Raw genomic sequence first — 26,083 nt, forward strand, 5'->3', positions numbered from 1 at the left:
TTAAAAATAAGTATTAAAGAAAAGTACCTAAATAATTGTAATACCTCTAATTTAAAAAATTTAGTTAAATTAAATTAAAAAGAGTTTATAATATAATTTCTTTTAAAAATATTTTAATATTAAATAAATAATTTAAATCTTAATATACTTAATTTAAAAATAGCTTTAACCTCTTCTAATCCCACTTTCAGCTAGCTTAATAGGATTTACGCTACCTAAATGCTTTTTATCCTACATACCCCCTTTAGGTGGCCCGAACCCACACACCAGCCCGTCGCGACCTGACGCGCCTCCTCGAGCAACCCTCGACATTTGCTGCAGAACCACGGGAGGCATCCATTGCCGACCTGGGCACCCACTGCTCACAACCAAGGGGGACAGACGTTGCCGTGTCGACCTGGCCCCTTTGTTGGGCGCCCGGCCCATCGCCGCGCCCCAACACCGCGCTATCTGAGCCGCCTCAGTCACCCGTCTCTGCCTCCGCCACAGCAATGGCCGACCCCGAGGCGGGCTGGGAGCAGCGGTTCCGCGCCGACATACGAGGATCGAGGGACATCACCGACGACCCCACCCCGCAGAAGCCCAAACTACAATTCCATATCCCGATCCGCCCCCAGGCCGCCAGGTACAGGCCCGGCAGCGGGCCCCCTCCGCCGCGCGTCAGCCTGCGGCCCGTCCACGACAGCAACGCCTTCATCGTCGACAAGGTCGTCCTCCCGCAGGGCCCCTCCCCGCCGAACAGCAGCAGGGCCCGACAGCGGCGGTGCTACTACATCATCGGCTGGCCCGACCTGCCCGCGGCGCGCCCCGTCGTGGACGCCAGCAGGGTCCTCGACTACGTCTCGCCCCGCACCCTCGAGGATTGGGAATACCAAGATGCGCTGCGCCGCGAGGAGGAGCGGGAGAGGGCCGAGGAGGCCGAGAGAAGGGCGCTGGCCAAGGGCAAGGGCGTGGCCGGCCCTCTTCTGCAGCCGGGCGGCGCGACACGACGGCCAGGGCGGCCCCCGAAGTCGAGGATGATGGTGGACGACGGGCCCCCGTCCGAGCCCGAGCTCAACAGCGAGCAGGAGGAGCTGGTCCACAAGCGCATGCGGGGGCCGTCGCTGTCGACGCCCCAGAAGAGCAGGCTGGCGCAGCTGCAGGCCGAGGTGGCGATGCTGGAGGAGCTGGACGCGGTCGACGAGGACGCGGTGCCTGCGCCGCCCCTGGGCGCGCTTGGCGGGGGCGAGAGCGCGAGCACCTCGGACAGAGACGTCAAGGGGGGAGTGGTGGAAGACCTGGACGGGCTCCGCCTGGGCTCTGCTGCGCCGGGGATATCCAGCGGCGAGTCCTCTCGGGCCAGCAGCGCAAGGCCGGCGGGCCCTGCAGATCGGGCCAGTGCCCCAGCCACGAGCGCACCCAGTGCGGCCCGGCAGAAGCACCCAATCTCGACCACGCCGATACCACTCCCATCGGTGTTCTCCCGGATGATGAACTGGAGACCAAAAGCCAAGGATACGGGTGAGGCATCGACGACGACGATTTCGCAGCCGAAGGTGGCGGGCGCCCAAGGCTCAGCCCCGACCCACTCACAGTCTGACCCAATACGCGGCCAGCGCTCCTCCCCTGCAGACCTGTCATCCCATACCAACGGCTTCACGCCCATAGGCGGCACATTCCCACGGCCACCCAAAAGACCAGCAGATGGGTCGCCTCATCCCGACGACGCATCTGCAGCGCCGAAACCGGGCAAGAGCAGGAGGAAGAAGAAGCGTCCAGATCTGCCCCTTGTGTATCCCGAGGCAATAGCACAACCTGCAGGCCCACCCGACCCCGGCCTGGACCTGGCCCAGGGCGAGCAGGAATACGTGGTCAAGCGCCTGGAGGGTGATCAGATCATAGACGGGATCCACTGGTTCAGGGTGCGGTGGGAAGGCGACTGGCCCGAGGAGGAGAACCCGACCTGGGAGCCGAGGGAGAACATCGCAGAGAGGCTGGTGAAGCAGTACCTGAGGCGAAAGGCCAAGGGCGAGGCGGACCGGCATGCCAGGGCCAGGACAAAGAAGAAAGCAAAGGCGAAGCAGCAGGCCAACCCGCTCGTGGACCAGGCCAAGGCCTACGGCAGCGTGCTGGAGGTGTTTGAGGGGCAGATGAACCTGGATGGCCCTGGCGACGTGGACCTTGATCAGGGTGGTGCACACCATGACGAGGACGTGCACGCTGGTGGTGATGGCCATGACGAGCTCTTTGTTATTGACCAGGACAGGGAGCTTGTTGACATTGAGAGGCGTAGGGCCGCACAGGCTGAGTTTGCTACGCAGCTTGCCGGCATGGCGAGACCTGCTCCCCGGCACTTCTAGCTTTCTCTTGTTCTATTCAATGGCATCTGGCGTACTGGGGTGGGATGGCTTCGCTTGCAGATATCAGCTGAGCAGCCTGCTTGATTCTACAGCTTCAAGGAGCAAGGGAGGCAGGCGGACACCTGAGCGCCGTGGGAATCATTTGTGGGCCTCCGTGTAGGAGTTTGTACATACATGTCAATAGATGGAGAGCAAGCAGAGAGAACTCTCTTAGAGGCTTAAGCAGCCTGAAATAGCAATTTCTACCAAAACTATTGTAAAATGCATTGTCTGTCTGTCTGGAGTGGGTGAGAGGGGGGTTCTGGGGTACTGGGTATTAAGGTGTAAATTACTGGGGGGAGTCTCCGGGAATGTTTTAGGAGGAATGATGGGGTCTAAAAAAGAGAGGTGACCAATGCCCGCCAGAGAGATATTAGTAGTGAGCTGCAAGCATTGAGCCTCTCAAAACGGGGGACTGCTCCTCCTAGTCCGGAGCATCCTCCAGGGTCTAAAATTTCGACATGGCCTTTCCTAACAGGCATTGCTCAGGGGACTCTTAACGCCCGCACGAGCACAGCACAGGTCCCACCACGCGATGTCGGCAGTAGCTGGGCAAGAAAGCACCCTGAGTGCAAAGAGTCCGAATTCCAAGTAAGGCCTGCACCCACACTTTTTGGCGGTGAGGTTGCTCAACCTTGGGTAGGACTCGTGAGAAGTAGAAGCCATGCTCCATGGTCAGGCAGCCCAAGTGCAGCCCGACAAAGAGGAGGCTTTGTCCCAGCGCGGCCTGACTCATCCATCCATCTCACTCAAGCTGCACAACGTGCCTTGTGGCCGAGCTGAAGCCTTCCGGGGGTTTGTAGAAGGCGGTGCCGAAGGAGGCCCACTGCTCGTCCGTCATGGCGTGGAATTCCTCCAGGCTGCAGGTCCAGAACACGTCGTGGGTGCCGAGGATCTTGTGCGAGTAGTTGCCAGATTTTTGAGGAGGGGGAGTAGTAGAAACATTGCCCCCATTGCCACCGACAGGTTTGGGTGTGGCTGTGGCCGTAGGCGAAGGTGAGCCACCAGGGGGAGTTGCAGGGTGATTGTTGCGTGTGTCCTTGTCCTCACCAGGACAGTCGATGCTGCTACCTTCCTGTCCGATGTCATCCATCTTAGTGATGGCTGGTGAAGGAGGAGCAACAGGCGTAGCTGAAGACGATGGGAAAGACTCGTGGGAATGAGAAAGCAAAGGCGCGCTGCTGAGTACAGACGAGAGAACAGAGTCTCCTGGAACCTGGATGTCCGGTGGAGCATCCGTCAGATCGGCCCGGTTGTCATCATCGCCCTAGGATCTATCAGGTCCCCGGTGAGGCTGGCGTCCGCTGTGGGGGTTGTTTCCACCCAAGTTGGAGGAGTTGCCGGTGTTGTTGGTGTTATTGGTGTTGGTGCTGTGGCCAGCCCTGCCCGCGCCGTCGAAGCCGCCATACACGACATTGCCCTGGCAGGCCCCGTCAAAGCCGCCAGAGGTGACATTGCTCTGGCCGGCCACGTTTCCAACCGCGCCAGCGCCATCGAATCCGCCAGAGGCGACATTGTTCTGCCTTCCAACGTGGGTGTAGGGGGGGTATCCCAGGACCCGGGGCTCCTGCACAGCGCGAGCGGCCACGGGCGGCTGGGGGCGGGCGGGGACGTTCTGGACGCGGACGGGGAGGTTCTGGCCGGCGTCGTCGTAGTTCATGTAGGTGCCAGTGGCGCCGTCGTCACGCAGGCGCGGCGGGATGCCGGCGGCGATCGGGAGGGACTCGTAGAAGGGGTCGGCCACCGCGGCCGCGTGAAACATGGCGCCGGCATGACCGAAGGGCGTCGCGAGGCTGGCAGGCGGCATGTTGAAGGATGGCTGCTGTGCGGCGCCGCGGTTCTGCAGGGACCACTGGAGGCGGGTGGCGAGGCTGGCTCCGTCGCCTGGGTAGGCCGCGTTCAGGGGTCGGAAGTAGACGCGTGCCGGGTCGACGACGCCGTTCATGACTCCGTTGAAGATGGTGTCCTGGTTCACCTCGATTAGGTTCACAAAGGGGTAGCTATGCTGGAAGATGCCGACCTCGCCGGCCTGGATTTCCTCGATGCTCAGGATGAGGGACGGAGGAGAGTCCGAACATGGGTCCCACTCGTACTCCAAGGGCGGCCAGCGCATCTTCGCCTCCTGTGCGGCGCGGATGCTGGTGTACCATATGTGAAGGCGCCCGTGGACCGGGTCGCCGTTCCCGTCACGGGCCGGGCCGTCGAGCCACATCGCCTCCACCTGGTCCCGCTGGTGCTGCGAGTAGCCCAGCCCAAGGGCGCGGTATATTCCGGCCACCTCGTGTGGCTTACACCCCGCGAGGACCAGGCAGCGGGTGCCGGTGGGCACGGCGGCCGGGGACCGCACCAGGATGGCGAGTCGGTTCCAACCGGCTCTCATTCCGGAGGCAGACCGGAAGAGGTTGACCTCGGCGCGGCGGGGCTCCTCCTCCTCGACGCCGGGGCGGGAATAGCGGAATGTCCATAGGGCCCAGATGCAAGTCTCTGCGCAGAACTCAACATATGTGATGGCATCTGCCGGGTGCTTGAAGGTCACCACCGCAATGCGGTCGCCGTTGAACATGCTGACACAGGATGAGTCGATCCCGCCACGGACACGGGGCAGCACGTCTGCGATCGTGATGTCCTCCGGCAGAGGCGAGATGACCACGGTACGGTTGTACCGCTCTTTTTCGTCAGCCTCCTTGCTCTTCGTGTCCATCTCCTCCACGAGACGGGCAAGGCGGTTCACCTCGTCGGTGTTGTCGGCCGGGATAGGGGTGAAAGGCTGCGCCTTCTCGCCGTTGTTGGCGTTGGTCACGGTCTTCTCGGCGGTCTGCGAGGGAGCGTTTGCGGTGGTGGCAGTCTTCTCAGAGGTCTGAGTCAGGGCGTTGGCGGTGGTGAGAGCCCTCTCAGCGGTATGAGTGAGGGTGTTGGCGGTGACGACACTCTTCTCAGAAGTCTTCGGCAGGGCAACGGCGGTGGCCGCGGTCGCAGGGCCGTGTCCGCCCACAGGAGCTGGCATGTCTGCACGGGATGCCTGGCCCTTGGATGCCTGGCCCTTATATCCCTGGTACTTGGCTCCCTGGCCCACAACAAGAGTCTCGAACTCCGCGTCAGACATCATGTTGGATCCTGAGCGAGATGTTTGAGAATGTCAAGGCTGCTGATGAGGCGAGACTGGACGCGTGTCAGCGTGCGGGCTTGGGCATGAGAGAACCCGGTCGGGAGAGAGCAGTGGATGAGAGCAGTGGATGAGAGCTGTAAAGAGAGGGCGTTTCTTACTGAGGAAGCTGTGATTGCAGAAGCAAATCCTTGAGTAGCCGATGCTTGAATGGCAGGAGAGGAAGTTCAGGTCAAGTCGTGCGTTGTTCGAGATACGATAGAGCTTTAAGGGCTGTGACGCGTGGTCAGTTACCTCTGGGGTCTGCTGTGTTTTGCTTGTGTTTGCGAGTTCCAAAAGGTCAAGTCGCGGGTGAAAAGCAGGCCGCCCTGGTGGTAGTGGGTGGGAAAGCTGTTTCTTCGTGGGTGCCTTGGGTGTTGTAGACGACAGGACCGCCACCTACGTAGGGCCTGCTTCGGCTGCGGATGGTCTGTTGACTTACTGGACTGGTGATACCCTCAAAGATGGCTTCTTTTTACCTTGAAAGGCTGTGCCGTGAGGTTAGTTACCTCTCGGGTCTGCTGTGTTTTGGTTGTGTTTGCGAGTTACAAGGGGGCAACTGGCGGGAGAAAAGCGGGATAAAAGCAGGCCACCTGGGGGTAGTGGGTGGAAAGACTGCTTCTTCGTGGGTGCCTTGGATGTCGTCGACGTCGTGACTGCTACCTACGTACAGCCTGCGTCGGCCGCGGGCGTTGTGCTGACTTACTGGACTGTTGATAACCTCAAAGATGGCTTCTTCGAGCAGCAGTGGACTGTCTGGATGGGTGTTGTTGTTAGCCCTGTGGTGGATCAAGCTTACAGAAGGGGAAGGTTGAACGGTTGTGGCTTCTGGGCCGTTTGCGGATGGCTTCACGTACCCTGATCTGAGTTGTGTGACGATGAAAGGGTCTGCCTGAGTGTTAGGTGGTGAGGGAAGACTCTGGCTGAGCGTTGGGTGGTAAGAGAAGAGTCTGGCAGAGTGTTAGGTGGTGGGGGAAGAGTCTGGCTGAGCGTTGGGTGGTAAGGGAAGAGTCTGGCTGAGTGTTAGGTGGTGAGGGAAGAGTCTGGCTGAGTGTTGGGTGGTGGGGGAAGAGTCTGGCCGAGTTTAGGTGGTAATGGAACCAACTGACTCTTCGAAGCTGGGGGTCTTGTGCTCGCGTTTGTCTTCGATGAGACTTGGCTGTTGAGAAGGGTGTGTGTGTCAAGGTCAGAAAGACTCAACGAAGTCAAGGGGTAGACGGTGGGAGCGTCTGTCTTTGATGAGACTTGACTCTCGAGAAGAATGTGTGTGTCAGGGCCAGAGAGACCCAGCGAAGTCAAGAGTTAGGTGGCGGGAGCGGTATGTCTCTTACCAGAACTTGACAGTGGAGAAGGATGTGTGTGTCAAGGTCAGAAGACCCAGCGGAGTCAAGGGGTAGATGGTGGGGGCCGTATGTCTCTTACCAGAACTTGGCTGTCGAGAAGGATGCGTAAAGGTCAGAAAGACCAACAGACGTCAAGGGATAGACGATGGGAGCGTTTGTCTCTTACCGGAACTTGGCTGCCGAGAAGGGTGGACCGAGGTTGGAAACACCAACAGCAGTTTCAAGGAAGACAGAGTGGTTGCGTATGTCTTTGGATCGAAGTTGGCTGTCAAGAAGGGTGTGCCGAGGTCAGAAAGACCAGAAGAAGTCAAGGGAGAGATGGGGGCTTCGAGGAAGAGATGGCGGCTACGAGGAAGAGATGGTGGCTACGAAGAGATGGTGGCTACGAGGAAGAGATGGTGGCTACGAGGAAGAGATGGTGGCTACGAGGAAGAGATGGTGGCAACGAGGAAGAGATCATCTGTTGGTTGCGAGGAGAAGATGGCGGCTGCTAGCAAGAGATGCTGGCTGCGTATGCTGTGGTTCAAAGGATGCCTGAGGATGGGCTGTCAGGTACGAGTTGGACGATGTTGCCAGTGGAAAGAAATTAGTCAGCTCTCGGGCTCAGGAGAGAAATCCAATGCTTTTGGCTACAGTTGCGCTGGGCCCAGTCGCGGATGAACTGTGCCGCAGCGTGGAAGTGATTGCCGGGAGCTTCCATGGAAGCGGCTTGGAAGTTGACCCCTGATCTTGATAGCTGGCCGGATAAATCCTGTCACCGGGGCTTGAATTAGAAGCTGTGATATCCTTCACTCTAAATACAGTCCTCTCGAACAGCGCCTCGGGTCTTAAAAGGTTCAAGAGACTCGCGTTGTCTGTGAAGGTTGGGAGTCTCGGGAAAGGAGACGGTTCTGGCGAGATAGCTTGAGGAGATAGGAGGTATGATGAAGAATGAAGAGTGCGTGACGGGCTACGGCAGTCCAATGGCTTCTGGGCTTCCCCATCCCGATGGACTCTTATGAATCTTGAAGGTGTATGTTGTTAGTTGAGGCTAAAGATCGTATCAAGGCCGCGTTGCGTGGAGGGCTTGTAAAGTGCGGGTGTCATGTAAAGTATCGCGAAGATCCCGGGGGTTGAAGATTGAATATAGCCTGCGGGGGTCTCGTGAAGCTTCAGTTACATTAGTTTGAGGGGAAGCTCAAGATACCTGGGTAGGATGGCTGAATATGGTGTGAAGCTGTTATGAGGTAGTATGAGTATATGTGGTTGACTTGAAGGCTGAGGACTGAGTGGAGGATAAGGTTGAGTTGAGGTTGAAAGTGCCATGAATGATGAAGAAAGTGGCTCGATAAGATGGGGACTTGCTTGTTGCCTTCGGTTCAGGCTTGAGTGGAGGCTTGGATGACGGTGTCCATTAGGATCCTCAATCTAGAAGTTGAAAGGCCCAGGGGGATTGGGGATGGAATGGAGATTCAAGGTCTCCGGGATGTTGGGAATGGAGTCAAGGTTCAGGACATCACTGACCCAAAGCTACGCTGGGGAGTATGGAGTTATCATGGTTTCGGGTCTGCTGAGGCTTCTAGCACAGGGCAAGTTCTATTGAATACCTTCGGAACACGCATCTCAAGCAAGATGTGTTCTGGTTAAAAGGTTCCGAAGACTGTCCCGAAAGCCAATACAACTATTGCAGATACCCACTTGAATGAAGTCTTGACCTTGACGAGATGGGGGCACTTCATAACTCAAGACACCTCGGCTGGACTGAAGGAGGGCGGCCAGGAGGGCGTAAGCCATGCGAGAAAATGCTGCTTCTGGAAGATCTACGCTTGAGAGAAGAAGCAGAGGTTCTGAAGGGCCATGGGAAACCGAAAGAGTGACGGGGAGTCACCAGAGAAGCATATGACCCAAATGTTATTCATTCCCTAGATCCAGCTCAGAGATAGGAGTAGTGTGCATGGGGCTTCGACTGACGCAGCCGTGGATTGTTCTGCGAATACGCGTTGGACTCGATGCATTCATGTTCCGATCGTGGTATGAATGCCTGTGTCCTGGCGCCAAAGGTGGGGCTTGGACGGGATCCTGAATTTTGCCTCGAGGGGATATTTGTAGAGCGGACCTCAAAATGAGAGCGTGAGGTGGCCACGGCGGCGAGCCGATAGCCAGGCCCAGGTGCGATTTGTTGCGAGTCCGGCGGCGGCGGCGCGTTCTACAGAAAAGGTCAAGTTAGAACAGATTTGCAAGAAGGGGCTGCTGCCGATAATTCAGATTGGGGCCGTTTTTGGCCGTCAATGGACCGGGGTGGCGGATCAAGGCAAAAGGGGGGCATGTGCTTCTTGAAATCCGGGGCAATCTGAGCTTAGCCGCTGCAGCATCAAGATTCAGATCTTGGACCGCCCATTCAGGGGCTTACTGTCCGCAGGGAGGTAGGTGTGTTGTGTCGCTGCAAGCATAGGGGGCCGGCCGCCGATTCTGGAATTGCGGTATCTGCAGCTCTGCCATACGCCAGCTGGACTGGCCACTTACCGTTATGGCTGGATTACCGGTGAATGGCTGGATTACCGGTGAATGGCGGAAGTGCTGATACACACCCAGATTCCGTCTCAAAAACGTCTTTTGGGCTGTGCCGGCTTGCAATGGCACTTCACTGCTGGGACTGACTTGTTTCCGCCAGCCCAGCGTCACCGGGCCCACCTCTTCCCAATATCAGACACGTGTAGGCTTCGATTTATTCCCTCACTGCCACCGTCTGGAATGACAAGATGCCGCGAGAGAGAAGAGCTCAATTTTGAGGTTCCACAAAGCTCTCTTGCAAGGCATGGCCCGTGCCAAGGCGCCAAGGCTTGGCGCGCCTCTGGATTAGGCAGTTCTCAGCCTCGCGCGCTTAGCGTAGCCGCGTCGGACGTCATGGCATGCAGGCAAGGCCAAAGGGTCGACAGTTCGGTGTGGTACTTTGAGTGTATGGCGCAATTGTTGGAAACGGGAGACTCGGTCTCGGAAGGGTATGAAATCGCAGCGGTTGACCGGGTTGCCCTTCGTCGGCTTTGCTTGTTCCATGTTCCAATTGTGCCACTGAATGTGCCAGGTGTCCATCTCTTCAGAATGTCATGCTTTCCCAACTCATATAATTTGTTTTTCCTCCTCTTTGAACCCAACTTTCAATTCAAGCACATGACTTGTATTTATCTGTATTCGGGACGGCCCGCGCCGCCGGTCGCGAAATCTTGAGGGTCTGAGAGGGTGGGAGAAATCGGGCTTGGAACGTGGCATTTGTCTCGTAGGGGCATGGGATCGGTCTCATAGGGGAGGGTCGTGCGGAACCATCAAGGCGGCTGGCACTTGTTTCTGGGAATCTGCTCGGTGTTTGGCTCGCGGTCTTGAGACTGTCGTGCTGGGAAAGATGGCATGGACTCGATGGAAGTGTTTATCGCCTAAGTCGCGTGTTCATTGTTTCCTGTGAAGCTTCGCGCACTCTAAGCCCTGGCAACCGTCAGTCATGATCTCATCCGTTACGACCGGCGATCTCTCGTCGTGACGATTCCGTGCCAAACCGCCTCCATACCTCAGCCTCAGCTTCGGCTGCTCTGTCCCCTGATCATTCGTCGTTGGCCCAAGCCGCCACGGAACTCGGAACTGACAGAATAGACGGCCGTCGCATGGAGACGGTCTGGTAGCCTTCAGGAGGGCAACTGGGCACTGTGATGCAGTCTCTGGTGATCGGCTCAGTAGGGAGTATCTGGCTCCGGGTCTAGCCCTGGTCTGGCACGTCTTCAGAGAGCAGCAGGGCTGAGGAAGTAATCGTACTCACAGAAGCAGCGAAGCAATGTGTGTTGTACTTGGATGTCTTGCAGGTCTCTGGACTCAGGAAGCTGGCTGCCTTGCTCTCTGTTAGCAGGGCCTGATAGGAGGTACATACAAAGTCTTTCTTTCATCACGACAAGCATTGTGAGGGACTGGAAATCAGTAGATGAGCTGCAGACAGCAAGCAGGTGGTTTTGCTGGACGATGGACTGGCGTGACTGCTGCAATTGGAGACCTAGGCCTGACCGTCAACACACACAGATCTGGTAGGCGGTGGCAGTGCTGGTTCTGCCGCCTCATCACGTGAACAAGGCTGCTAAACATCAGCCATTGTGAAAATGTTGGCAAAACATGAGTAGGAATGAATAAAATGGCCTCAAATGGGCACAGAGTACATGATAGATCGTGTTTAGCAGTCACAGCTGCAGCTGTGAAGATACCAACAAGACTCAGCGTGGCGTGTTTGCAAGGCCGTCCGAAAGCTGCCCCGCACCACCAGCCATACTAGGGGAGTCAGTGACTGAAGACTGCCAGCCAGCAGCTCTTTGTATCAACCAACCACCGCACCGCCTCCGTCTGATGTATAATCTAGCGAATCAGACAATAGTATCAGCCAGAGGCGGTGTAAAAACGGACGCAGGAATCCTGCGGCAGAATAGTTGGCCGCCGAATATTTAAACCCAAGGCCTACACACCCAATCTCTTCCTCCCTCCCTTCCTTTCTTCCATCAACCATCAACCTGCTCCAATCTCCAAGACCTTCATTCATCCCCATCACACCTTCTACAACTCCCATAAAAGACATGCCAATGGATTGTCTTCAACCCGACAGTAATGGCCCTCCTCCACTACCATCAATGTAAGTTATCCTCCCTCAGCCTCAGACACCCTTTTACAACACCACCAAATACTAACATCATCATGACCTAAGAAGACCTTGTGGGAACATAGTTTCACCGTTTCTCACCGACAAACCCAACGCCATCAGTGTCCAGAGGGACGCTCCAATTCTCCCTCCCTGCTCCCACATTCAGAGAGCCGCTCCAATCTCCTCTCTCAGCGTCTAGAGGGCCGCTTGAATTCCCTCTCCCGGCGTCCAGAGGGACGCCAACAGAATCCTCAGTAACGCTCGGCTCCGTCTCTTGCCCCGCCTACTCGGGCCCAGAAAAGCTGCCTTGACTTCCCGCTGTCCCCCTAAGCTGAAGTCGACGAGCATCCCTACTGGGCCGGCTTTCTCGACGAGTATGCCCAAGACCCAGATCAGACGGGGATCTACGACACCGTCATCAACCAGATGCGAATCAAGGAAGAGGATGCCATGATGGAAGAGAACCTGGAGGGTGAGGATATCAAGATGGAGGAGGACGTCGAGGACGTCAAGATGGAGTCGCTAGAGGAGGCGGTGCGTCGCCTTCAGGAGGAGAACGACGCCTTGAGGGCCGCTTCAATTCCCTCTCCCGACGTCCAGAGGGACGCCAACAGAAATCCTCAGCAACGTCCGGCTCCGTCTCTTGCCCCGCCTACTCGGGTCAGGAAACCGGTGCTACCGGGGCGTCATCGGAATCGACAAGGCCAAGGAGGCAGACCTTCGGAAATTGAAGGAGTGGATGTACGGTGACAGCGACACCACCGATGCGACCTGGCGGGACACTCTTCTCAGCAAGCCCGAGGCTGAGAGGATAGTACCGTGGGTAGCCAGAGAGAAGCTGGTTGCCCTCAATGTCTTCCTTTCGGCCAAGGAGGCAGACCTCAAGAAGTTGAAGCACTGGATGTACGGCGAGAGCGACACCACTGATCCGACCTGGCGAGACAGTCTGCTCGGCAAGCCCGAGGAGGAGAGGAAGGTACCGTGGGTGACCAGAGAGAAGCTGGTTGCCCTTAATATCTTCTTTGCGGCCATGAAGGCAGACCACAACGGTCGCACGGGCAAGGTTCAGAGCAAGGTCTCCATCATCCGGGAATGCAAGCGGCATAGGGACGAGATGCACGTGAAGGACCCTAGGCGAGCTTTCTTCTGCCCTTACGAGCGGTGTGATAAGAAGATTCACAACGGCCTGCCCTCACGACGGCTCTGAGAAGGTCCACTATGGCACGAGCAGGCTCTCTGAGATGAAGAAACACATCACGGGCCATTAGAAGCAAGGCAATCCGGGTGCGCAGCACAAGAGCCGCGGCAAGCTGGAGCAGAGTCCAGCCCAGCAGCCTACCCCTTGGGCCTTTCCGCGACCGACAAGCTCACCGGGATCAGAGGATCCCGCACCGCACCAAACCCAGCTCCTTGTTTGGTGGATTGGCGCCTGGCGGTGGACTCTGAGATCTACAGAGGCCAAGGCACTAGGTACTTAAAGTTTAAGAACTACATGGACAAGCTGCCTAGTGTCAACGAGTACTTCCTAAGCCGTTGTGTCAACGCTATAGACTCTGAGATCTACAGATACTAAGGCGCAGAGGCGCAGCAATAGTCCCGCGATAGCTGCTTAGCCTTCGTCAAGGCCCTCAGGAAGCTGGCCCGGAGGATCTGTCTGGACCCAGGCGAAAATCTCAACCAGTGCCTAGTCCATGGCAACAAATCACCTAAGCACCGTGTTTGTTGGCACGCTCTACTATGAAAGGTGCACCGGAGACTGATTTCCTAAGTTTGCGTTCCTCAGCATGCTCTACTACAAAAAATACGATCAAGACTTCCAATTCCCAGGTCCGGAGGGACCCTACTTGACACCCAATCCCGGCCGTCATGACCGATCGAGAGGAGGTGCGCACTATGAACAGCTGTGAATTCTCAGTATGGCAGCTCAGAGCCAACTGGTCGGCGCGGATGTGTCGACCATCATGTACCTAAAGGTTGAGAAGGCCCTTATCGCTAGGATCCGATGGTTTGTGGCCGAGCGCCATCCCATTCAGAACTTCACCCAGGCTAGCAAGAAGGGTCGAGGGATCCCCGACCTGAGCATCTTCAAGCACAGTGAGCAGCTCAAGCGATCTTGCAGGTGGCTGGACCTACTGCGGTTAATAGTCCACGCCAAGGCATCCTCCTTCAGTATAACCACGAGCACCAGCAGTTGCGGAGCAGCATCAGCAGCAACGGCCTCGGCTATAAGGCGGAGAGGCTTGATGGCATGGTCACAGTCGAAGCCAGGACACCCAAAGTTTATCCTGGCTGGGGATCAGAGGATCCACCTATTGACTCTTCCGTGCCTGCCACCCCCACAGCCCTTGCAGGATCCTTCGCCATCCAGGGACTCCACGCCGCTGTCCGAGCCGCCGCACTGCACCACCAGGCCGTCAACCCAGCCAATACACCCACCATTGCGGAGCTGACCTCCCTCCTGGGTGATGCGAGACGCCCTGCTGCACTTGGGGAGGCAAGATACTGGGGAGGCAAGGTACTGCGACACGAGACATCCTGTTGCTCGCTAGCTTTGTGGAAGTTGGTGCCGGAGCAGAAATTTCCGAAGTGGCTGCTGAAGGGCCTCAGACAAGGTGGTAACACCAGAGCCTCCAGCACCTTCACAATCATAACAACAGCATCTTCACAATCATAACGCCAGCACCTGCACAACCATAACGCCAGCAACGGGAGCCGGCCCCACGAGCAGACAACCTTTTCCAAGTGGGACTTCCTGCTTAGCAGCTTTGATGAGGAAAGTGGAGCCATCCAAGATATCACGCGGGGCTTTCGCTACACTGGAGCACTACTTAAAGGCTCCCGCCAATACCGAAGCCACTTGCACGAGCAGACCTCCCTTCAGCAAGGTGGCTTTGTGGCGAGAGGTGCCGTCCGGCTCTTAGTATGCCACATGTCATCTCCGAATATCCGCCTCGACCTCCGCACTCTTCCGCTCAGAGGAGCGCTCACAAGTAGAAGGCCGTGTGGATGAGTGGCCTGCAAACCTACCTCCGACATCACAACATCTTCTCCACATTGTGTCTTGAGCGGGCCCCGGACTCAGGGGAGTCCTTCAATACCGCTTTTAGCAACGGCCGTGGTGGAAGAAGGCAGCCATGGACATCCAGCGCCCGATGGTGCTCGACGACCGTCCAGTCAGCCTGAACTCTGGACACGGCATGTTCCCTGCGCTCACTGCCAGCACCAGCATGGGCAGCGGCCTCACCAACCCCGTCGTCTCCTCCAACTGGTGGGCTGGTCCGGGCTCGGTAGTGGCTGGCACAGGGGTTCAGCGATGCCTGTCATTGACAGTCTCTCTGGGTGGAAGTTTAGGGGTAGTTTCAGGATGGGAGCAAATATTAGAAAACTAAGGTAGTAAATTCTAGTTCACAGGAACTAATTCCATGCCACTGTTAATCCATTTATGTATTTTTCAGTGACATGATACTGAAATTATCCACTAATAAAACATATAGAGTATGTATAGCTAGTGGATGTCCTGGGGACTGACTGAAGGTGGCTCCTAAGGGACCACATTCAGAGTGTTCACGGATTTATTTCTGACATGGTTGAAATGTGGCCGCATTCATGTGTGGCCAGGGCTTCGGGGAAATGATGTTGCCGTTGCTGCCCTGTTATTTAGCTATTATGTGATTGAGGGCCGCCCAAGTGGTACCCATGAGGCCAAGGAGTATAAGTCCTGTAAAGCAGTTGAAAGAGTCCGTATCAAGGCGCGCGATGCATGGCCCAAGTATTATAAAAAAGGCATCCTAGATAACAGCAGCTTTGCACCGGCATAGAGGCGGCTTCCTCCAGTAGAGGGAAGAATCCGTGGAGCACATATATGTTGGAAAGTCTCATGTCCTACCAAGGAGGGCAGAACCCGGTTTCCAAGACAAATTTAAAGTAGCCATCTCTCTAACAGGAGGCTAAGCACATCAGGAGTCAGTGATCTTGCACCCGTCTACTCATCGCCTTGGGCCCAGTAGGATGAAGGAGGGCTTGTGGGTCTTTTCTCACTACATGCACCCAACCACTGCATATTTACCACACGGCCATGCAAAACAACCATTATCAAGAACGAACTTTCCGTTCAAGGTACCGGATTCTATTTCCTGAAGCGTGCTCGGAATACAAATCAGCCGCTGTGATGTTTTAAATCAGACTAAGCAATAGCTACAAGCACATGAATCAAACGAGTGCCTTTTTTTCGCCGTTCGCTATGCCATGAATCCCAAAGTCTTCCAGTGCCCCTTCTTTTTTTTCTCCGACCCAAGGTGTTTATTTTTCCCTGCTGTTTTGTACCCAGGTGGTCAACCCCCCGTCATTCTACTTTGTCGCTTCCCACAGCGAGTGCCTGTATATTGGGTCCGACTCCGGTACTGAGGCCTTTTACTCGTCCACGTCCGGCCCATTAAGATTCATGCCCCCCACTCCCGCCATGAGTTCCTCGTCGGAGTCGTCGACCTCGAACGGGGCTTGTGGGGGTTGCGGGGAATCGGGATCCTCGGGCTCCTCGGAGTCGAGCTCAGACCAGTCGGTCATAATGTGCCTCGGGTCATCGTCACGCTTGTAATCGGCCTTCTATAAACAGAAAGCATTAGCAGGAGCTCACAGATACCTGGAGGTCTGGCCGGCAATACTTACAGTCATGCCGCCATCGGTGTTCTGCAGCTGAGGCATGTCATACACCTGTGGGGGCAGCTTGAAGTCGATGGGCGCCGTGATGATCCCGAACTCTGCCACCGAGTCCAGATCCTCGAGGAAGTAGTTCCGACCGAAGAACCCGATGATGCGCTCTCCGCTGGGTGGCTCTGTTTGGGATGACATAGTTAGCGAAGTGGCCATCGACCAGAGAACAGGGACAGAGTATCGAGAAACCTACCAAGAACGTGGCTCGGCTCGTAGTCGACGAGACCTCGGGTGAGCGAGCCCTTCGCGTCACCGTTGCTCAGGTGGAACCTGATCCCCACGATGGTCAAGGAATCCCGGGAGACCTCTACGCGCACGATGTCGTGGTTGGGAGGGATCATGCAGTCCTCCCTATCCCCGCCAAAGTGCTTCTCGTGCTTGCCGTCCTCCATGACCTCGCGGCGTGGGCCACAGTTGACGCGGGCGCCGTCCTGGAAGCGGACGTACAAACCGAGAAGAGACTCCTTGACACAGCTGTTGATCTCGTTGGCGCGCGCAATGGTGCCGTGCGCCATGGGCTTGGTGAGCAGCGTCGCCCAGCTCCAGAAGGCCAAGTAGTTGAGGTCGTCGCGGCCGTTCTCGAGGTCCCCACACTTGACAGAGCGGCGGTGGAGCACGACCTCTGACCCGGGGACGTGGAGGTTCGCTGGGTCCAGGAGATCCCAGAGGTTGGGGATGACGCGCTCCTTGCCGTTGCCGGCGAGGAAGGCGACACGCAGCGGCTCGGCGCGGGAGTACTCGGCATCGATGTCGCTGGTGGAGATGGACACGCCGGCGATGGGGTTTGCGAGGGTCGGGCCGCCGATGCCGGGCTCGCCGTTCCAGAGGACCCGCACGATCTTCGCGGGCGAAGCTACCATCACCTTGTTCATGGTGACGGTGAGGTCCTCGCTGGCTGAGAACTCGTAGGATATCGTGGGGATGGCTGTGCGTGTGACAAGGGGATCCCCGGGGACCTTCTCGTCTCCCTCCATCCAGAAGTGCGGGAGGTGCTTGAAGGTCAGCAGGTCCTTGAGATCGAAGACCGCGTCGTTGGCGGTCCCCTGGTCGACTACTATTCCAACCTCCCCGGTCAGAGTAGATGGCGACGTGCGGGCGACGAAGTGCCTCGGCCAGTGGCTAGCGCCGTCGCCGTTTGTGATCCCTGTGCTGTGGCCGGCGCCGAAAGCGTGCGCCAGCTGGTGGAGGAATTGGGTCTGGCCGATCGCGCAGACCTCCCACTTTGTTCCAGCCCTGTCTTTACCGGTGTCGACGACGCCCTCTTCCGGTCGGGTGACGTCTGTGAGGCAGCGCTGAATGTCCTCGAGGTGCTCGGGCCAAGACCACATCAGGTGGCTGCCGAAGGTGCAAAGGGAAACATCCAGCGACTCGTGTCCTCCAACGGCGGCGTGGCCGACCGTGAAGAAGTCGTCCTCCGACCAAGTGGCGTCTATTATCAGACCGGCAACGATAGGGTTTGCGGGCCAGTTGAGTATTGGGACGCGGGAATGTTGGAGGGCGGCGAGGAACCAGTGGTAGATGATGGCGTTAGTGACACCGAGCGGGTTGTCCTGGGCGATCCTGGCGTCCCGGATCTCTTCGGTCGTGTGTTCCGACTTGACCAGATGGATCTTGGCCGTGTTGCGGAACACTCCCATCTCAGTAGCCTCCTCGTCCCTGGCAGCGTGCTTGAACTTCACGCTGGTGGTGTCGGGGTCCCAGCTCTCGTCGAGACGGAACGACCGCCGGCCGAGGCCCTTCTTTCGCATGTCCTCGGCGATCATGGCCTGCCACATGTAGGCGGCCATGCGGAACCTCCCGAGGACGGACCCAAGTGAGCCTGGGTTGCCAAAATGGGGAATGTTTGACTCAGTGTCCATTGTGAAGGTTGAGTCTCTTGCGTACATCACCGCCAAGTGGAGTGGGGGCAGCCGGGTGTCGGGGCTGTAGGTCAGCCTCAGGTTGTGGGTTTGGGTGGCGTCGCTGTTGGGGTGGATGGAAAGATGATTGACTCCGACGCTGAGCATTACAATCATCTTTGTGTTGCCGTCCTCGACGGGCCAGGTCTGCGGTGGGAAGAGAGCGTCAAACGGCTCAGAGCTTTGCTCGACCGTCACCATGGACGGGGCGTCCGCGGGTGGGGAGAACCGCGCTTTGATAATGAGGCATCGCTGGGGAAAAGGACTGTTAGAATACTTCTTGAAGAGTTTGTTGATATGCTTACTTGATATATAACCTCGCCGTCCTCGACGTTCTCGAAGATGAGCTCAGGGAGGGTGGTCTCCATAGCTGCTGATTGCATTGCGGAGATTTGGATATAGAAAAGAGGGATTCTATAAAGCAAAAACAAAAAGAACTGCTGAAGAGAAGTGCAACTGAGAGAATTGCTGTGCTTATTGGCAAATTGACAAATTGGCACGCTGGTGGATGTTCTTGTGGTGGTGGTGGTGGTGGTGGTGGTGCGATGAAGGAGAGTTTTGGAAAGTGCTACAGAAATCGCTGGATGGCGGGGTAGCTGTTGACGTTGGGCCAGACTGAAATCAGATTTATACACCAAGTGCTGGAAAGACAAACGCGTGTTGTCCCATGAAATTTGGGAGTGAATCCCCTTTCCATGGCCGCACAACGTCATCGGTGATGGGTCGGCCTGTCTCCAAACACCTCTGGACTTCAGTTTGGAACCTGACGCGGCTCTCATGCCCAGTCAACGCCTCCTCTGATAAATTGTGATTCAATGATGGAAAAGGGGTCTAGTAAAATCATGATGAAGGAGTCACGTTAAGAGCTGGCCAATGCAAGTAGGGGCAGCATGGCATGGTCTTTTTCATTGCAACAAAGCCGCTCGAGGCTCATGAAGATATGCTCCCTTGGTGGACCACAACAAAAAATTAAACTGTCAATGCCTTGTATCCTCCAAAAGACGATAGTTCCCCCGTAAAAGAGTTGACAGCAGAGGTAAAAGGTAAAGCATGACACAAAGACACCTCAGACAGCCTCGCAACTGGCTCCATCCAACCACTCCATCAGTCGAGTGTACTTGAGGTTGGTGACTGCGATGTACTCTGCATTTTTGTCCTCGAACTTGATGTGCTTCTCGAACATCTTGGCAGCCTCACTTTGCTCAGGCTCGGGCTCGGGCTCGGGCTCAGCGGCCTCGTCCTTGGTGTTGTTGTCGTTGGCGCGCTTGTCCAGCACTTCTTGGCGCATGTCCAGGATTTTCTGGGCCTCGAACTCATCGATGAGGATCTCGGGCTCAGACCTGCACAAGAGATGTGTTAGCAGATTCCTGCAAGGAGCAGTGAAGGTATTCAGAGAGGCCCGAGGTGGTCTCTTCCAGAACTTACGAGTTGTGCTCCTCCGCTCCAAAGACCTTGATGAACTCTTGCACAGACATGCCTCTGTTTCGGTAGGTCCTGAAGCACTGGTTGCAACTCTTGTACTTGTGCCACATGTATCCCTTCTGATGCCAGAGGACCGAATCACGCTTCACGCGGCTGCGGACAAAGGCCTTGTGGGCCTTCCACTTGCGACAATCATTGCATCGAGTGGCGACAGCCATGGTTGCCATTTTCTTGTGTTGGGACTGTGTTGGATCAATTTGAACAGAATGATGATGGGGGGCGCCTCAATTTACATTGATGGTGAGCCTTGGAGGAACGAGTTGGCGTGGCTTTGAGCCCTTCATGAATGGGTTGCAGGTTAACTGGATGTTGTCGCGCGTCGAATGCCTAACAAGGCTGCCTTGGTGCTTCACGCGTGTGTACCGCGCTTTGTGTCCCAGCCATGGGTGCCCGCCTGGCTCGAGCTCCCCAGGTCCCACTCAGGCCCCCAGGGGGGAGCTCGAATCGACATGGCGCTATGGATATGGCCATGGCGAATCTTGCCATCGGCAGCCTGATCGATGCTCCTTGATTTCCACCCTGCAGGCATTGAGGTCCCCTGTAGGAGGAGGAACAAAGCACCTGTAAGGCACAGGCTGTCTTGCCTGTCTTGAAGAAAGAAGAAACGAGGATTCCTCAACTGACTCCAAGACACATGCCTGCGAAGCGCATGGCTCTTCTGGCTCTTCTGGCTTGTTGGCGAGCTCCCCTTTGTACCCTGACAAGCAATGGCCTCGAAGCCGGCTGACCGTTTCTTCTCCAGGTGTACGGCGGTATCTGCTCTGCCTTCCCAGCCCAATCAGACCATCTTTCGTTCAAGAACAAATTAAGGCGAGTTTCATGCTGTAGCAAACCCGGATGCCTGAGGACGAGGCCGAGCCGCGCTCTCCCACGCCGGCATGCTTGGGAGCATGTTTCCAAAAGACAAGTCCAATACTCAGAGCTCGAGGTCAACTCCGGCGTGGCCTGGCCTGCTGCCTCAGAACTGGAATTCTGGATCCGCCATCACGCTGGAGGGGCGCATCCCCATTTGAGCGTCGTTTCGATGGAGTTCGACGGGCCGCCGGAACCCACAACCGCTCCAAAGCAGCTCCCTTCCGCCGGGCACGAGGTCGTTGTCGTGCTGGAATCCATGCGCGTGCCATGGGAGGAGTTTGAAAGCACGCTCAGTAGCCACGAGGTGCTCCTGTACAAATGCACCAACCACGACGACGACGATGGTGCCGCGCGGGTCAGCCCAAAGCCGTGAGCCTTGCTCTCCGGAGGAGGTGAACAGGAACTGCGCGGCCGGGAGCAGACTCCCGACGTCGTCATGTATTTGATACGCCCGGACCACCTCTGGAATTGGCCAAGTCGAGTGACGGTCCGCCGATACGAGACAGAAGCAAGAAATAAACCTCAATTCCGAGCCCTCATTAGATGAAAGTGCGAGAGGCGAAGGGCCAGGCAAAGGTCGAGCGATCTCCAGACCAATCCTTTTCCAGAAGCAAGCTGTTCCAACCTCCTCGGTCCTGCCTCTTCGTCCCGTGGTAGAGGGTGGATTACTTGCTCCCCCTCCACTTCTTCCGCTTGCTGAATGTGACCTCATCTCAACGGGGCGGGTGTAAGAGACGGCGGCTGAAGCATCCGGGCATGCAGCAGGCCGCTGGGTCAAGCAAAAGGTGTCCACTTGCTCTGTGATGATATGAGGGCGGCTCTGTCTGGGACGAAAAGCTTTCCGGCAACGGGGATGATTGTGGCAGAAACTCTTGAATGGTGGCCCGCCCAGTTGTCCCTCATGATCTCCGCGAGTTAGGCCCAGTGTTGCAGACCACAGCCCCAGGATGCAGTCCTCTCCGAAGAAGAAAGTGCCCAGGTGCCGGCAGCAGGTTACACAGAGTTACAAACTGCCGTCCTGAATCTCCGTTGTTTATCAACTCCCAGGAATTAGCAAGTTGATGTTCTAGAAGTCCCATCTGCCCCTTCTGGTTCGACGAGATGTGAAAATGTAGCTGTGCTGCTGTCTATCCTCCACGGCTGTCAACCGTACAACACTAGGATGGACCTTGATTTTATAGTTCTGCCATGAATACATGAGCGATACGACAGTCATCAACTAAGTCATACTGTGAGCCATCAACCTAGTCATGAACCGAAATGCAGTCATGATGATACCAGCCTTTATCAAAATTTACAAACTCTTGCTTTCATCATGCATTGTTTTCACCCTTCAGACATTCTGACAAGTTTGATATCCTACTTCTGAGATTCTCCGTGCCAACACAAACGTTCACTGCGTTTATGCTACTCCGGCCGGACTCTCTCCGAGATGTCCTCGCCCTAAACTTACGGAAAATCCCAAGGCCTGGAGATCAGCTTGCAGCTGCGGCCATGAAACTTACGAAATTCAAAAACAGTTATGTCCGGCAGCCCCTATTCCCATGCCAGGCAAATACAACTTACTATGATGCAAGGAAGATAAGAAGGTAATCAGAAATCCTATCAGTGGTTTGAACATGAATATTTGTGAGTAAAGTGAAGATATTAGCCGTCTTAAACAACAAAAACTTTCAAATGTGACCGGAATCATGAATCACATTACGCAACTACGGCGATGTGCTGAAAAATAATTGGATAAGTCATCTGAGTTTAGTTAAGTATCTCTTTGAACTAACAGATGTGTTCCATGCCTTGCTTTCACACCAAGTGCTATGAGAAGCGTTGCTTACCTAGGTATCTAATGAAGGCACCCGGCTGGTGTGTCGTGAACCAGATGTCAGAAGAAGTTCTGGCCATAGAGGAACACATGGCCACTCTCGCATCACAACTGTGCCTGACCACGGCCGGTCCACGGTTCCAGATGTCCGCGGGCATTCCACATCTTTTCACCAACCAAAGCACATGAGTCCAGGTAATTTAGTTACAACCTCTTTAGCAATGGGCAGCATGTTTAGAAAACTAAACATGCCGTCAGTCAGCGTCTAACCTTCACAGATTTACTTCCTTAGAGCTTTGCTTATCAGATCACTTGGTTGTCACGTTCAAGTCATTCAACTCGCAGTCAAGTGGCAGTGTGCTCATGTGGTCATTCAAGCTATGGGGGTGCCCAGTGGCCGACTAATCTATGGTCCTCCATTCATCTGCAGAAAGTCGATATGATGACTCCCGTTCCTCTGAACAATGGCAGTACCGAACTGCCCCTCCCCCAAACCCTGGAGCCGGCTGGGGTGCTCTCCCCAATGCTTGCGTCTGACTGCGGGGATGTGCGCCCACTGTTGGCTTCGTTGGAGGTGTCCTCCGTGACAGGTAGATGAAGCGAAGGATCAACCACATGCAAGGAGCTTTTCAGTCCGCTGGCCCTGATGCGGAGGTCGCGGAAAGCCCGCGGCAGCCGACAGAGGGCAGGGCAGCCTCGGAGGACGGGGTAGCTTGCGCGATGGCTTCCTCTGAAGCCAAATGTCGGCCGCCCAAGGGCCCAGGTGGTCAAGGCGGTTGGTCGATGGCACGCGGCACCTGGGGATGCCTGGAGTTACCAGGCCAAACCAGGTTCCTGGCGTCGGATGAAGAGGTCTCGCGGGGGAATGAGATGTCGGCATTCTTCCCCGAAGGTGGCAGAGGGTGAGCCGAGTGAGGATGGAGGATGATTTGCCTCATCGCACGCAGCACGAGACTCATTGAGCTGCTGGGTGAGGGAAGTTCTGACCTCGGTTGTCTGTCTGTAGGCCTCTTCGGCTCGCGGGGAGGGAATGCCTGCTCATGGTCTCGCTTCGAGTTCTGGGCCAGGCCGCCGGTAGTGGGTTGACTCAAGGACTCCGCCGCCACAGGACCTGCGCCCATCGCTGCCGCAAGACTTAGCTGCCTCGCCGTCGCAAAAGCGCTTGGAGTGCCAGTAGGTTGGGGGTTCTCACCGGGACCAGCACCACCAGTAGACTGCGCTTTCTTGTTGGCAGCAGCGCGGCCAGTGGCCACGGCAGTCTTCTTGGCGAATGGCGCGCACCCCCAATCCCGTGGCAGGCTGAGCGGAAGGGGGAACACGTTGTTTATCCGGCTTGGGCTCTCCCCCACGGCCTGATAGAATGACGAGCCCGCGGAGGTGTGTGAAAGGAAGAGCCTCTGTTCTTCCGAGACCCATTTGTGGATGGAGGACTCAGAGTCCATTGCCTGCAGTTCCAGCCTGGGATGTTCTCAAGCTCCGTTTGCCAAAGCCGACAGGCAGCCGCGTGGGAAACCAAGCGCCCACTTCCAAGCCCGGGAAGAACCTCTGTTCTTCAAAATCCAGACATTTGTGAGGCTGGGGTTGGGGTTGGGGCTGGGGCTGGGGCGTGGGCGAGAGCGCGGGCGTTGGCGCGGTGGGAGTTGAAACCGGGGGGTTGGCCAGGCTGTATCATGATGTAGATGTCGAGGGCACAGCTAGGAGAGGAACGAGAACTTGAAGATGGGGCGGTGAGCACTGGACGGCCTCGTCCCGGGCTCGCATCGTAGCTCCCAACCTGAACTGCAATTGATGCGAAGCAATGGCCGTCAAACCGAGAAGCCGGAAGCTTAAGGATGGAGCCAATACCGCCGTTTGTGTCCAAGTGGGTCTTGGTCAACTCCTCGACGTCTTCCACTATGGAGCGTTCCCACCAATCTGTCCACTCGAGTTCCCTGCCTGGAGGTATGTACGGCTCAAATTCCGTTTCATGGTCGATTCTAAAACGCTTGTACTCTTCCGATGAGGACAGAGTTTCCACCCAGTAAAGCTGACTGCAAGAGGAGTTAAGGACGAATTTGTGCCCCAGGGCTGTTGTGAGTATGAGGACTGTGTGTTTTGCTTGCATGTTGAACTGGAACCTCACAGTGTCCTCACAGTGTCCGTTGTTGTGGTATTTGCTGCCTCTGCAGCAAGAAAGACGGACACCGATGCCGCTCCTGTGATGTGGAATTCATGTCAGTTCTCTAGACTCTTTTGCCTGCCTGTAATAGAATGTCTTACTTACATCGACTCGTTTCTGAAGGGGGGATCCTTGCAGTAGTTGTCCGGACCGTCTTAGCCGTTGACCGTGAACTCCTTTGCAGCTCCATCTTGAGGTTTGATGAAGAACCACTACCAAGGGTGAACGGGAGGGAGAGCTGGCACCTCTGTGCCAGGATGAAACCCCAAGTAGAAGAGGCATGGTTCCTATGTTGGCACATAGCGTTAGGCAGATGAACAAGAGGACATTGGTTGTGGTGAAGATATCTGTTGGATGCTGAGGCTAGAAGAGGTGGGACATACAATTCATTGGAGCTTTCAGTTGTTGGAATTCATGGTGATCTGTTGAGGCGAAGAGACAGAGCTTTGAACTATTCAATTTGAATTCAGATGATTAGTAGGCAGTCCAGGTCTGTGAAGGTCTTCAGATGTGAAAGTAGGGCCCGCTCCAAAGAAAAGAGCAAGAAATAGGACTGGAGACTGATCTCACCGGGTAGGGAGTTGAATGAGGACTGGGTATGGCTGGGATAAAGGATAAGTATGACTTTGGGTAATTTTGATGATATGAGGTGTAAACATGGGTCCCGATGTCATGTACAAAAGAAGAGTGCTTACCTGTGCCCAAGGATTTGAGCTGCTGTGGAGGGGGAGGGTGTAGGCGGTCTTGGAGAATGGTGCATGGTGGAAGAGAAGCTGCTGGAGGAAGGCAGCAGCCAGGGGAGAGGGGATGCAGAAGAGAAGAGCAAAGAAGGATGCATCAACTTGTTGTGGTAGTTTGTGGATGGTGGAAGGAAGAAAGGAAGGCAGGAATTGGGTGTGGGGTGCAGGGTGTTAAATATTGTTTGGAAGGATATTCTGCCGCACGTCCAGCATGCGGACGGATTTTCACCGCCCTTGTTTTCTACCATTTACTTGCTCTGATGTTTGCCATTGTCGGCGTTGGGTGAATGGACTCGGAATAATACCTACGCCGATGTGCGAGCAGCTTCTCGAGACTACGTCACATGTAGAGACATGGGACGATCGGGCGGCTGAGGACCATTACATCAGGCTTCCAGTCGAACCTCGAACAATAGAGGCTGGGTTTTGTTATTTTCAAGAAGAGGAATCATGGATACACCATGATTGTGGTTTGTGTGCACGTCCGATGTTCCTTCTGCCCTCGTGTCTCAGTTCACCCATCTGTCTCAAGGCCTCCAGTTCTCCTTACGAGTGGTCAATGAACCTGGAGGGTGGGCTGATCTTCAACGACACCCAAATAGTGGCTATCCATGGCCCTTGAACACACGGGGTAGCAAGGCATGTCACTCTGCTGACCGATAATAGCCCATGAAGATTCCGGCAGCCATGTTTGGATTGTGAAGTGGTTCCCATGGGGCCTAAATAGGGTCAAATAGGCGAAGAACATGCACTCTCCGATGAGGGACTTGGATACTACTATGATGGAGATTCAAGAGATTCGGTCACAGCTACTTGCTTGGAATTCCACTGCATTAGCAGTTTCCTACACGCTCCAGGTCAGGTTACGCGAGTGGAAGGGGGACCGAAAGTTGGTGTGGCAGTATGATGACTC

The 26,083-nt window shown here is 55.8% G+C and overlaps 7 protein-coding genes across 7 annotated transcripts; 2 read left to right on the top strand and 5 right to left on the bottom strand.

Annotated features, from left to right (window-relative positions):
- The first annotated feature begins 164 nt into the window (after positions 1 to 164).
- Positions 165 to 2,590, top strand: KVR01_012864 (uncharacterized protein). Its single transcript, XM_044788385.1, has one exon. It carries the CDS (start codon positions 492 to 494, stop codon positions 2,337 to 2,339), a length of 1,848 nt encoding a protein of 615 aa, XP_044638020.1. The 5' UTR covers positions 165 to 491; the 3' UTR covers positions 2,340 to 2,590.
- Positions 2,591 to 3,123: 533 nt separating this feature from the next.
- Positions 3,124 to 3,471, bottom strand: KVR01_012963 (uncharacterized protein; the record flags this gene model as incomplete). Its single annotated transcript, XM_044787048.1, has 1 exon — positions 3,124 to 3,471. One exon carries the CDS (start codon positions 3,469 to 3,471, stop codon positions 3,124 to 3,126), a length of 348 nt encoding a protein of 115 aa, XP_044638119.1.
- A 174-nt stretch (positions 3,472 to 3,645) lies between these two features.
- On the bottom strand, positions 3,646 to 5,484 carry KVR01_012893 (uncharacterized protein; the record flags this gene model as incomplete). The annotated part of the gene is made up of 1 exon (XM_044786565.1): positions 3,646 to 5,484. The coding sequence occupies one exon, from the start codon at positions 5,482 to 5,484 to the stop codon at positions 3,646 to 3,648; it is 1,839 nt and encodes a 612-aa protein (XP_044638049.1).
- Positions 5,485 to 11,474: 5,990 nt separating this feature from the next.
- Positions 11,475 to 12,715, top strand: KVR01_012871 (uncharacterized protein; the record flags this gene model as incomplete). Its single annotated transcript, XM_044789026.1, has 3 exons — positions 11,475 to 11,499; positions 11,840 to 12,136; positions 12,174 to 12,715. The coding sequence occupies 3 exons, from the start codon at positions 11,475 to 11,477 to the stop codon at positions 12,713 to 12,715; spliced, it is 864 nt and encodes a 287-aa protein (XP_044638027.1).
- Positions 12,716 to 15,918: 3,203 nt separating this feature from the next.
- On the bottom strand, positions 15,919 to 18,499 carry KVR01_012889 (uncharacterized protein; the record flags this gene model as incomplete). The annotated part of the gene is made up of 5 exons (XM_044783879.1): positions 15,919 to 16,110; positions 16,174 to 16,340; positions 16,412 to 18,065; positions 18,108 to 18,368; positions 18,422 to 18,499. 5 exons carry the CDS (start codon positions 18,497 to 18,499, stop codon positions 15,919 to 15,921), a joined length of 2,352 nt encoding a protein of 783 aa, XP_044638045.1.
- A 683-nt stretch (positions 18,500 to 19,182) lies between these two features.
- On the bottom strand, positions 19,183 to 19,756 carry KVR01_012916 (uncharacterized protein; the record flags this gene model as incomplete). The annotated part of the gene is made up of 2 exons (XM_044786929.1): positions 19,183 to 19,456; positions 19,542 to 19,756. The coding sequence occupies 2 exons, from the start codon at positions 19,754 to 19,756 to the stop codon at positions 19,183 to 19,185; spliced, it is 489 nt and encodes a 162-aa protein (XP_044638072.1).
- A 2,861-nt stretch (positions 19,757 to 22,617) lies between these two features.
- KVR01_012919 (uncharacterized protein) lies at positions 22,618 to 25,272 on the bottom strand. Its single transcript, XM_044788916.1, has 5 exons — positions 25,126 to 25,272; positions 25,001 to 25,032; positions 24,814 to 24,881; positions 24,536 to 24,717; positions 22,618 to 24,467 (listed from the first exon to the last, which is right to left on the bottom strand). Exon 5 carries the CDS (start codon positions 23,712 to 23,714, stop codon positions 23,040 to 23,042), a length of 675 nt encoding a protein of 224 aa, XP_044638075.1. The 5' UTR covers positions 23,715 to 24,467; positions 24,536 to 24,717; positions 24,814 to 24,881; positions 25,001 to 25,032; positions 25,126 to 25,272; the 3' UTR covers positions 22,618 to 23,039.
- Positions 25,273 to 26,083: the final 811 nt, after the last annotated feature.

Source organism: Diaporthe batatas, assembly GCF_019321695.1.
Source record: "Diaporthe batatas strain CRI 302-4 chromosome Unknown Contig00022, whole genome shotgun sequence".
Lineage (NCBI taxonomy): Eukaryota > Fungi > Ascomycota > Sordariomycetes > Diaporthales > Diaporthaceae > Diaporthe > Diaporthe batatas.

Excerpts from the sequence above, each read along its gene's own strand:
- KVR01_012864 (XM_044788385.1), top strand. The coding sequence starts at position 492 with ATGGCCGACCCCGAGGCGGGCTGGGAGCAGCGGTTCCGCGCCGACATA.
- KVR01_012919 (XM_044788916.1), bottom strand. The coding sequence starts at position 23,714 with ATGGACTCTGAGTCCTCCATCCACAAATGGGTCTCGGAAGAACAGAGG.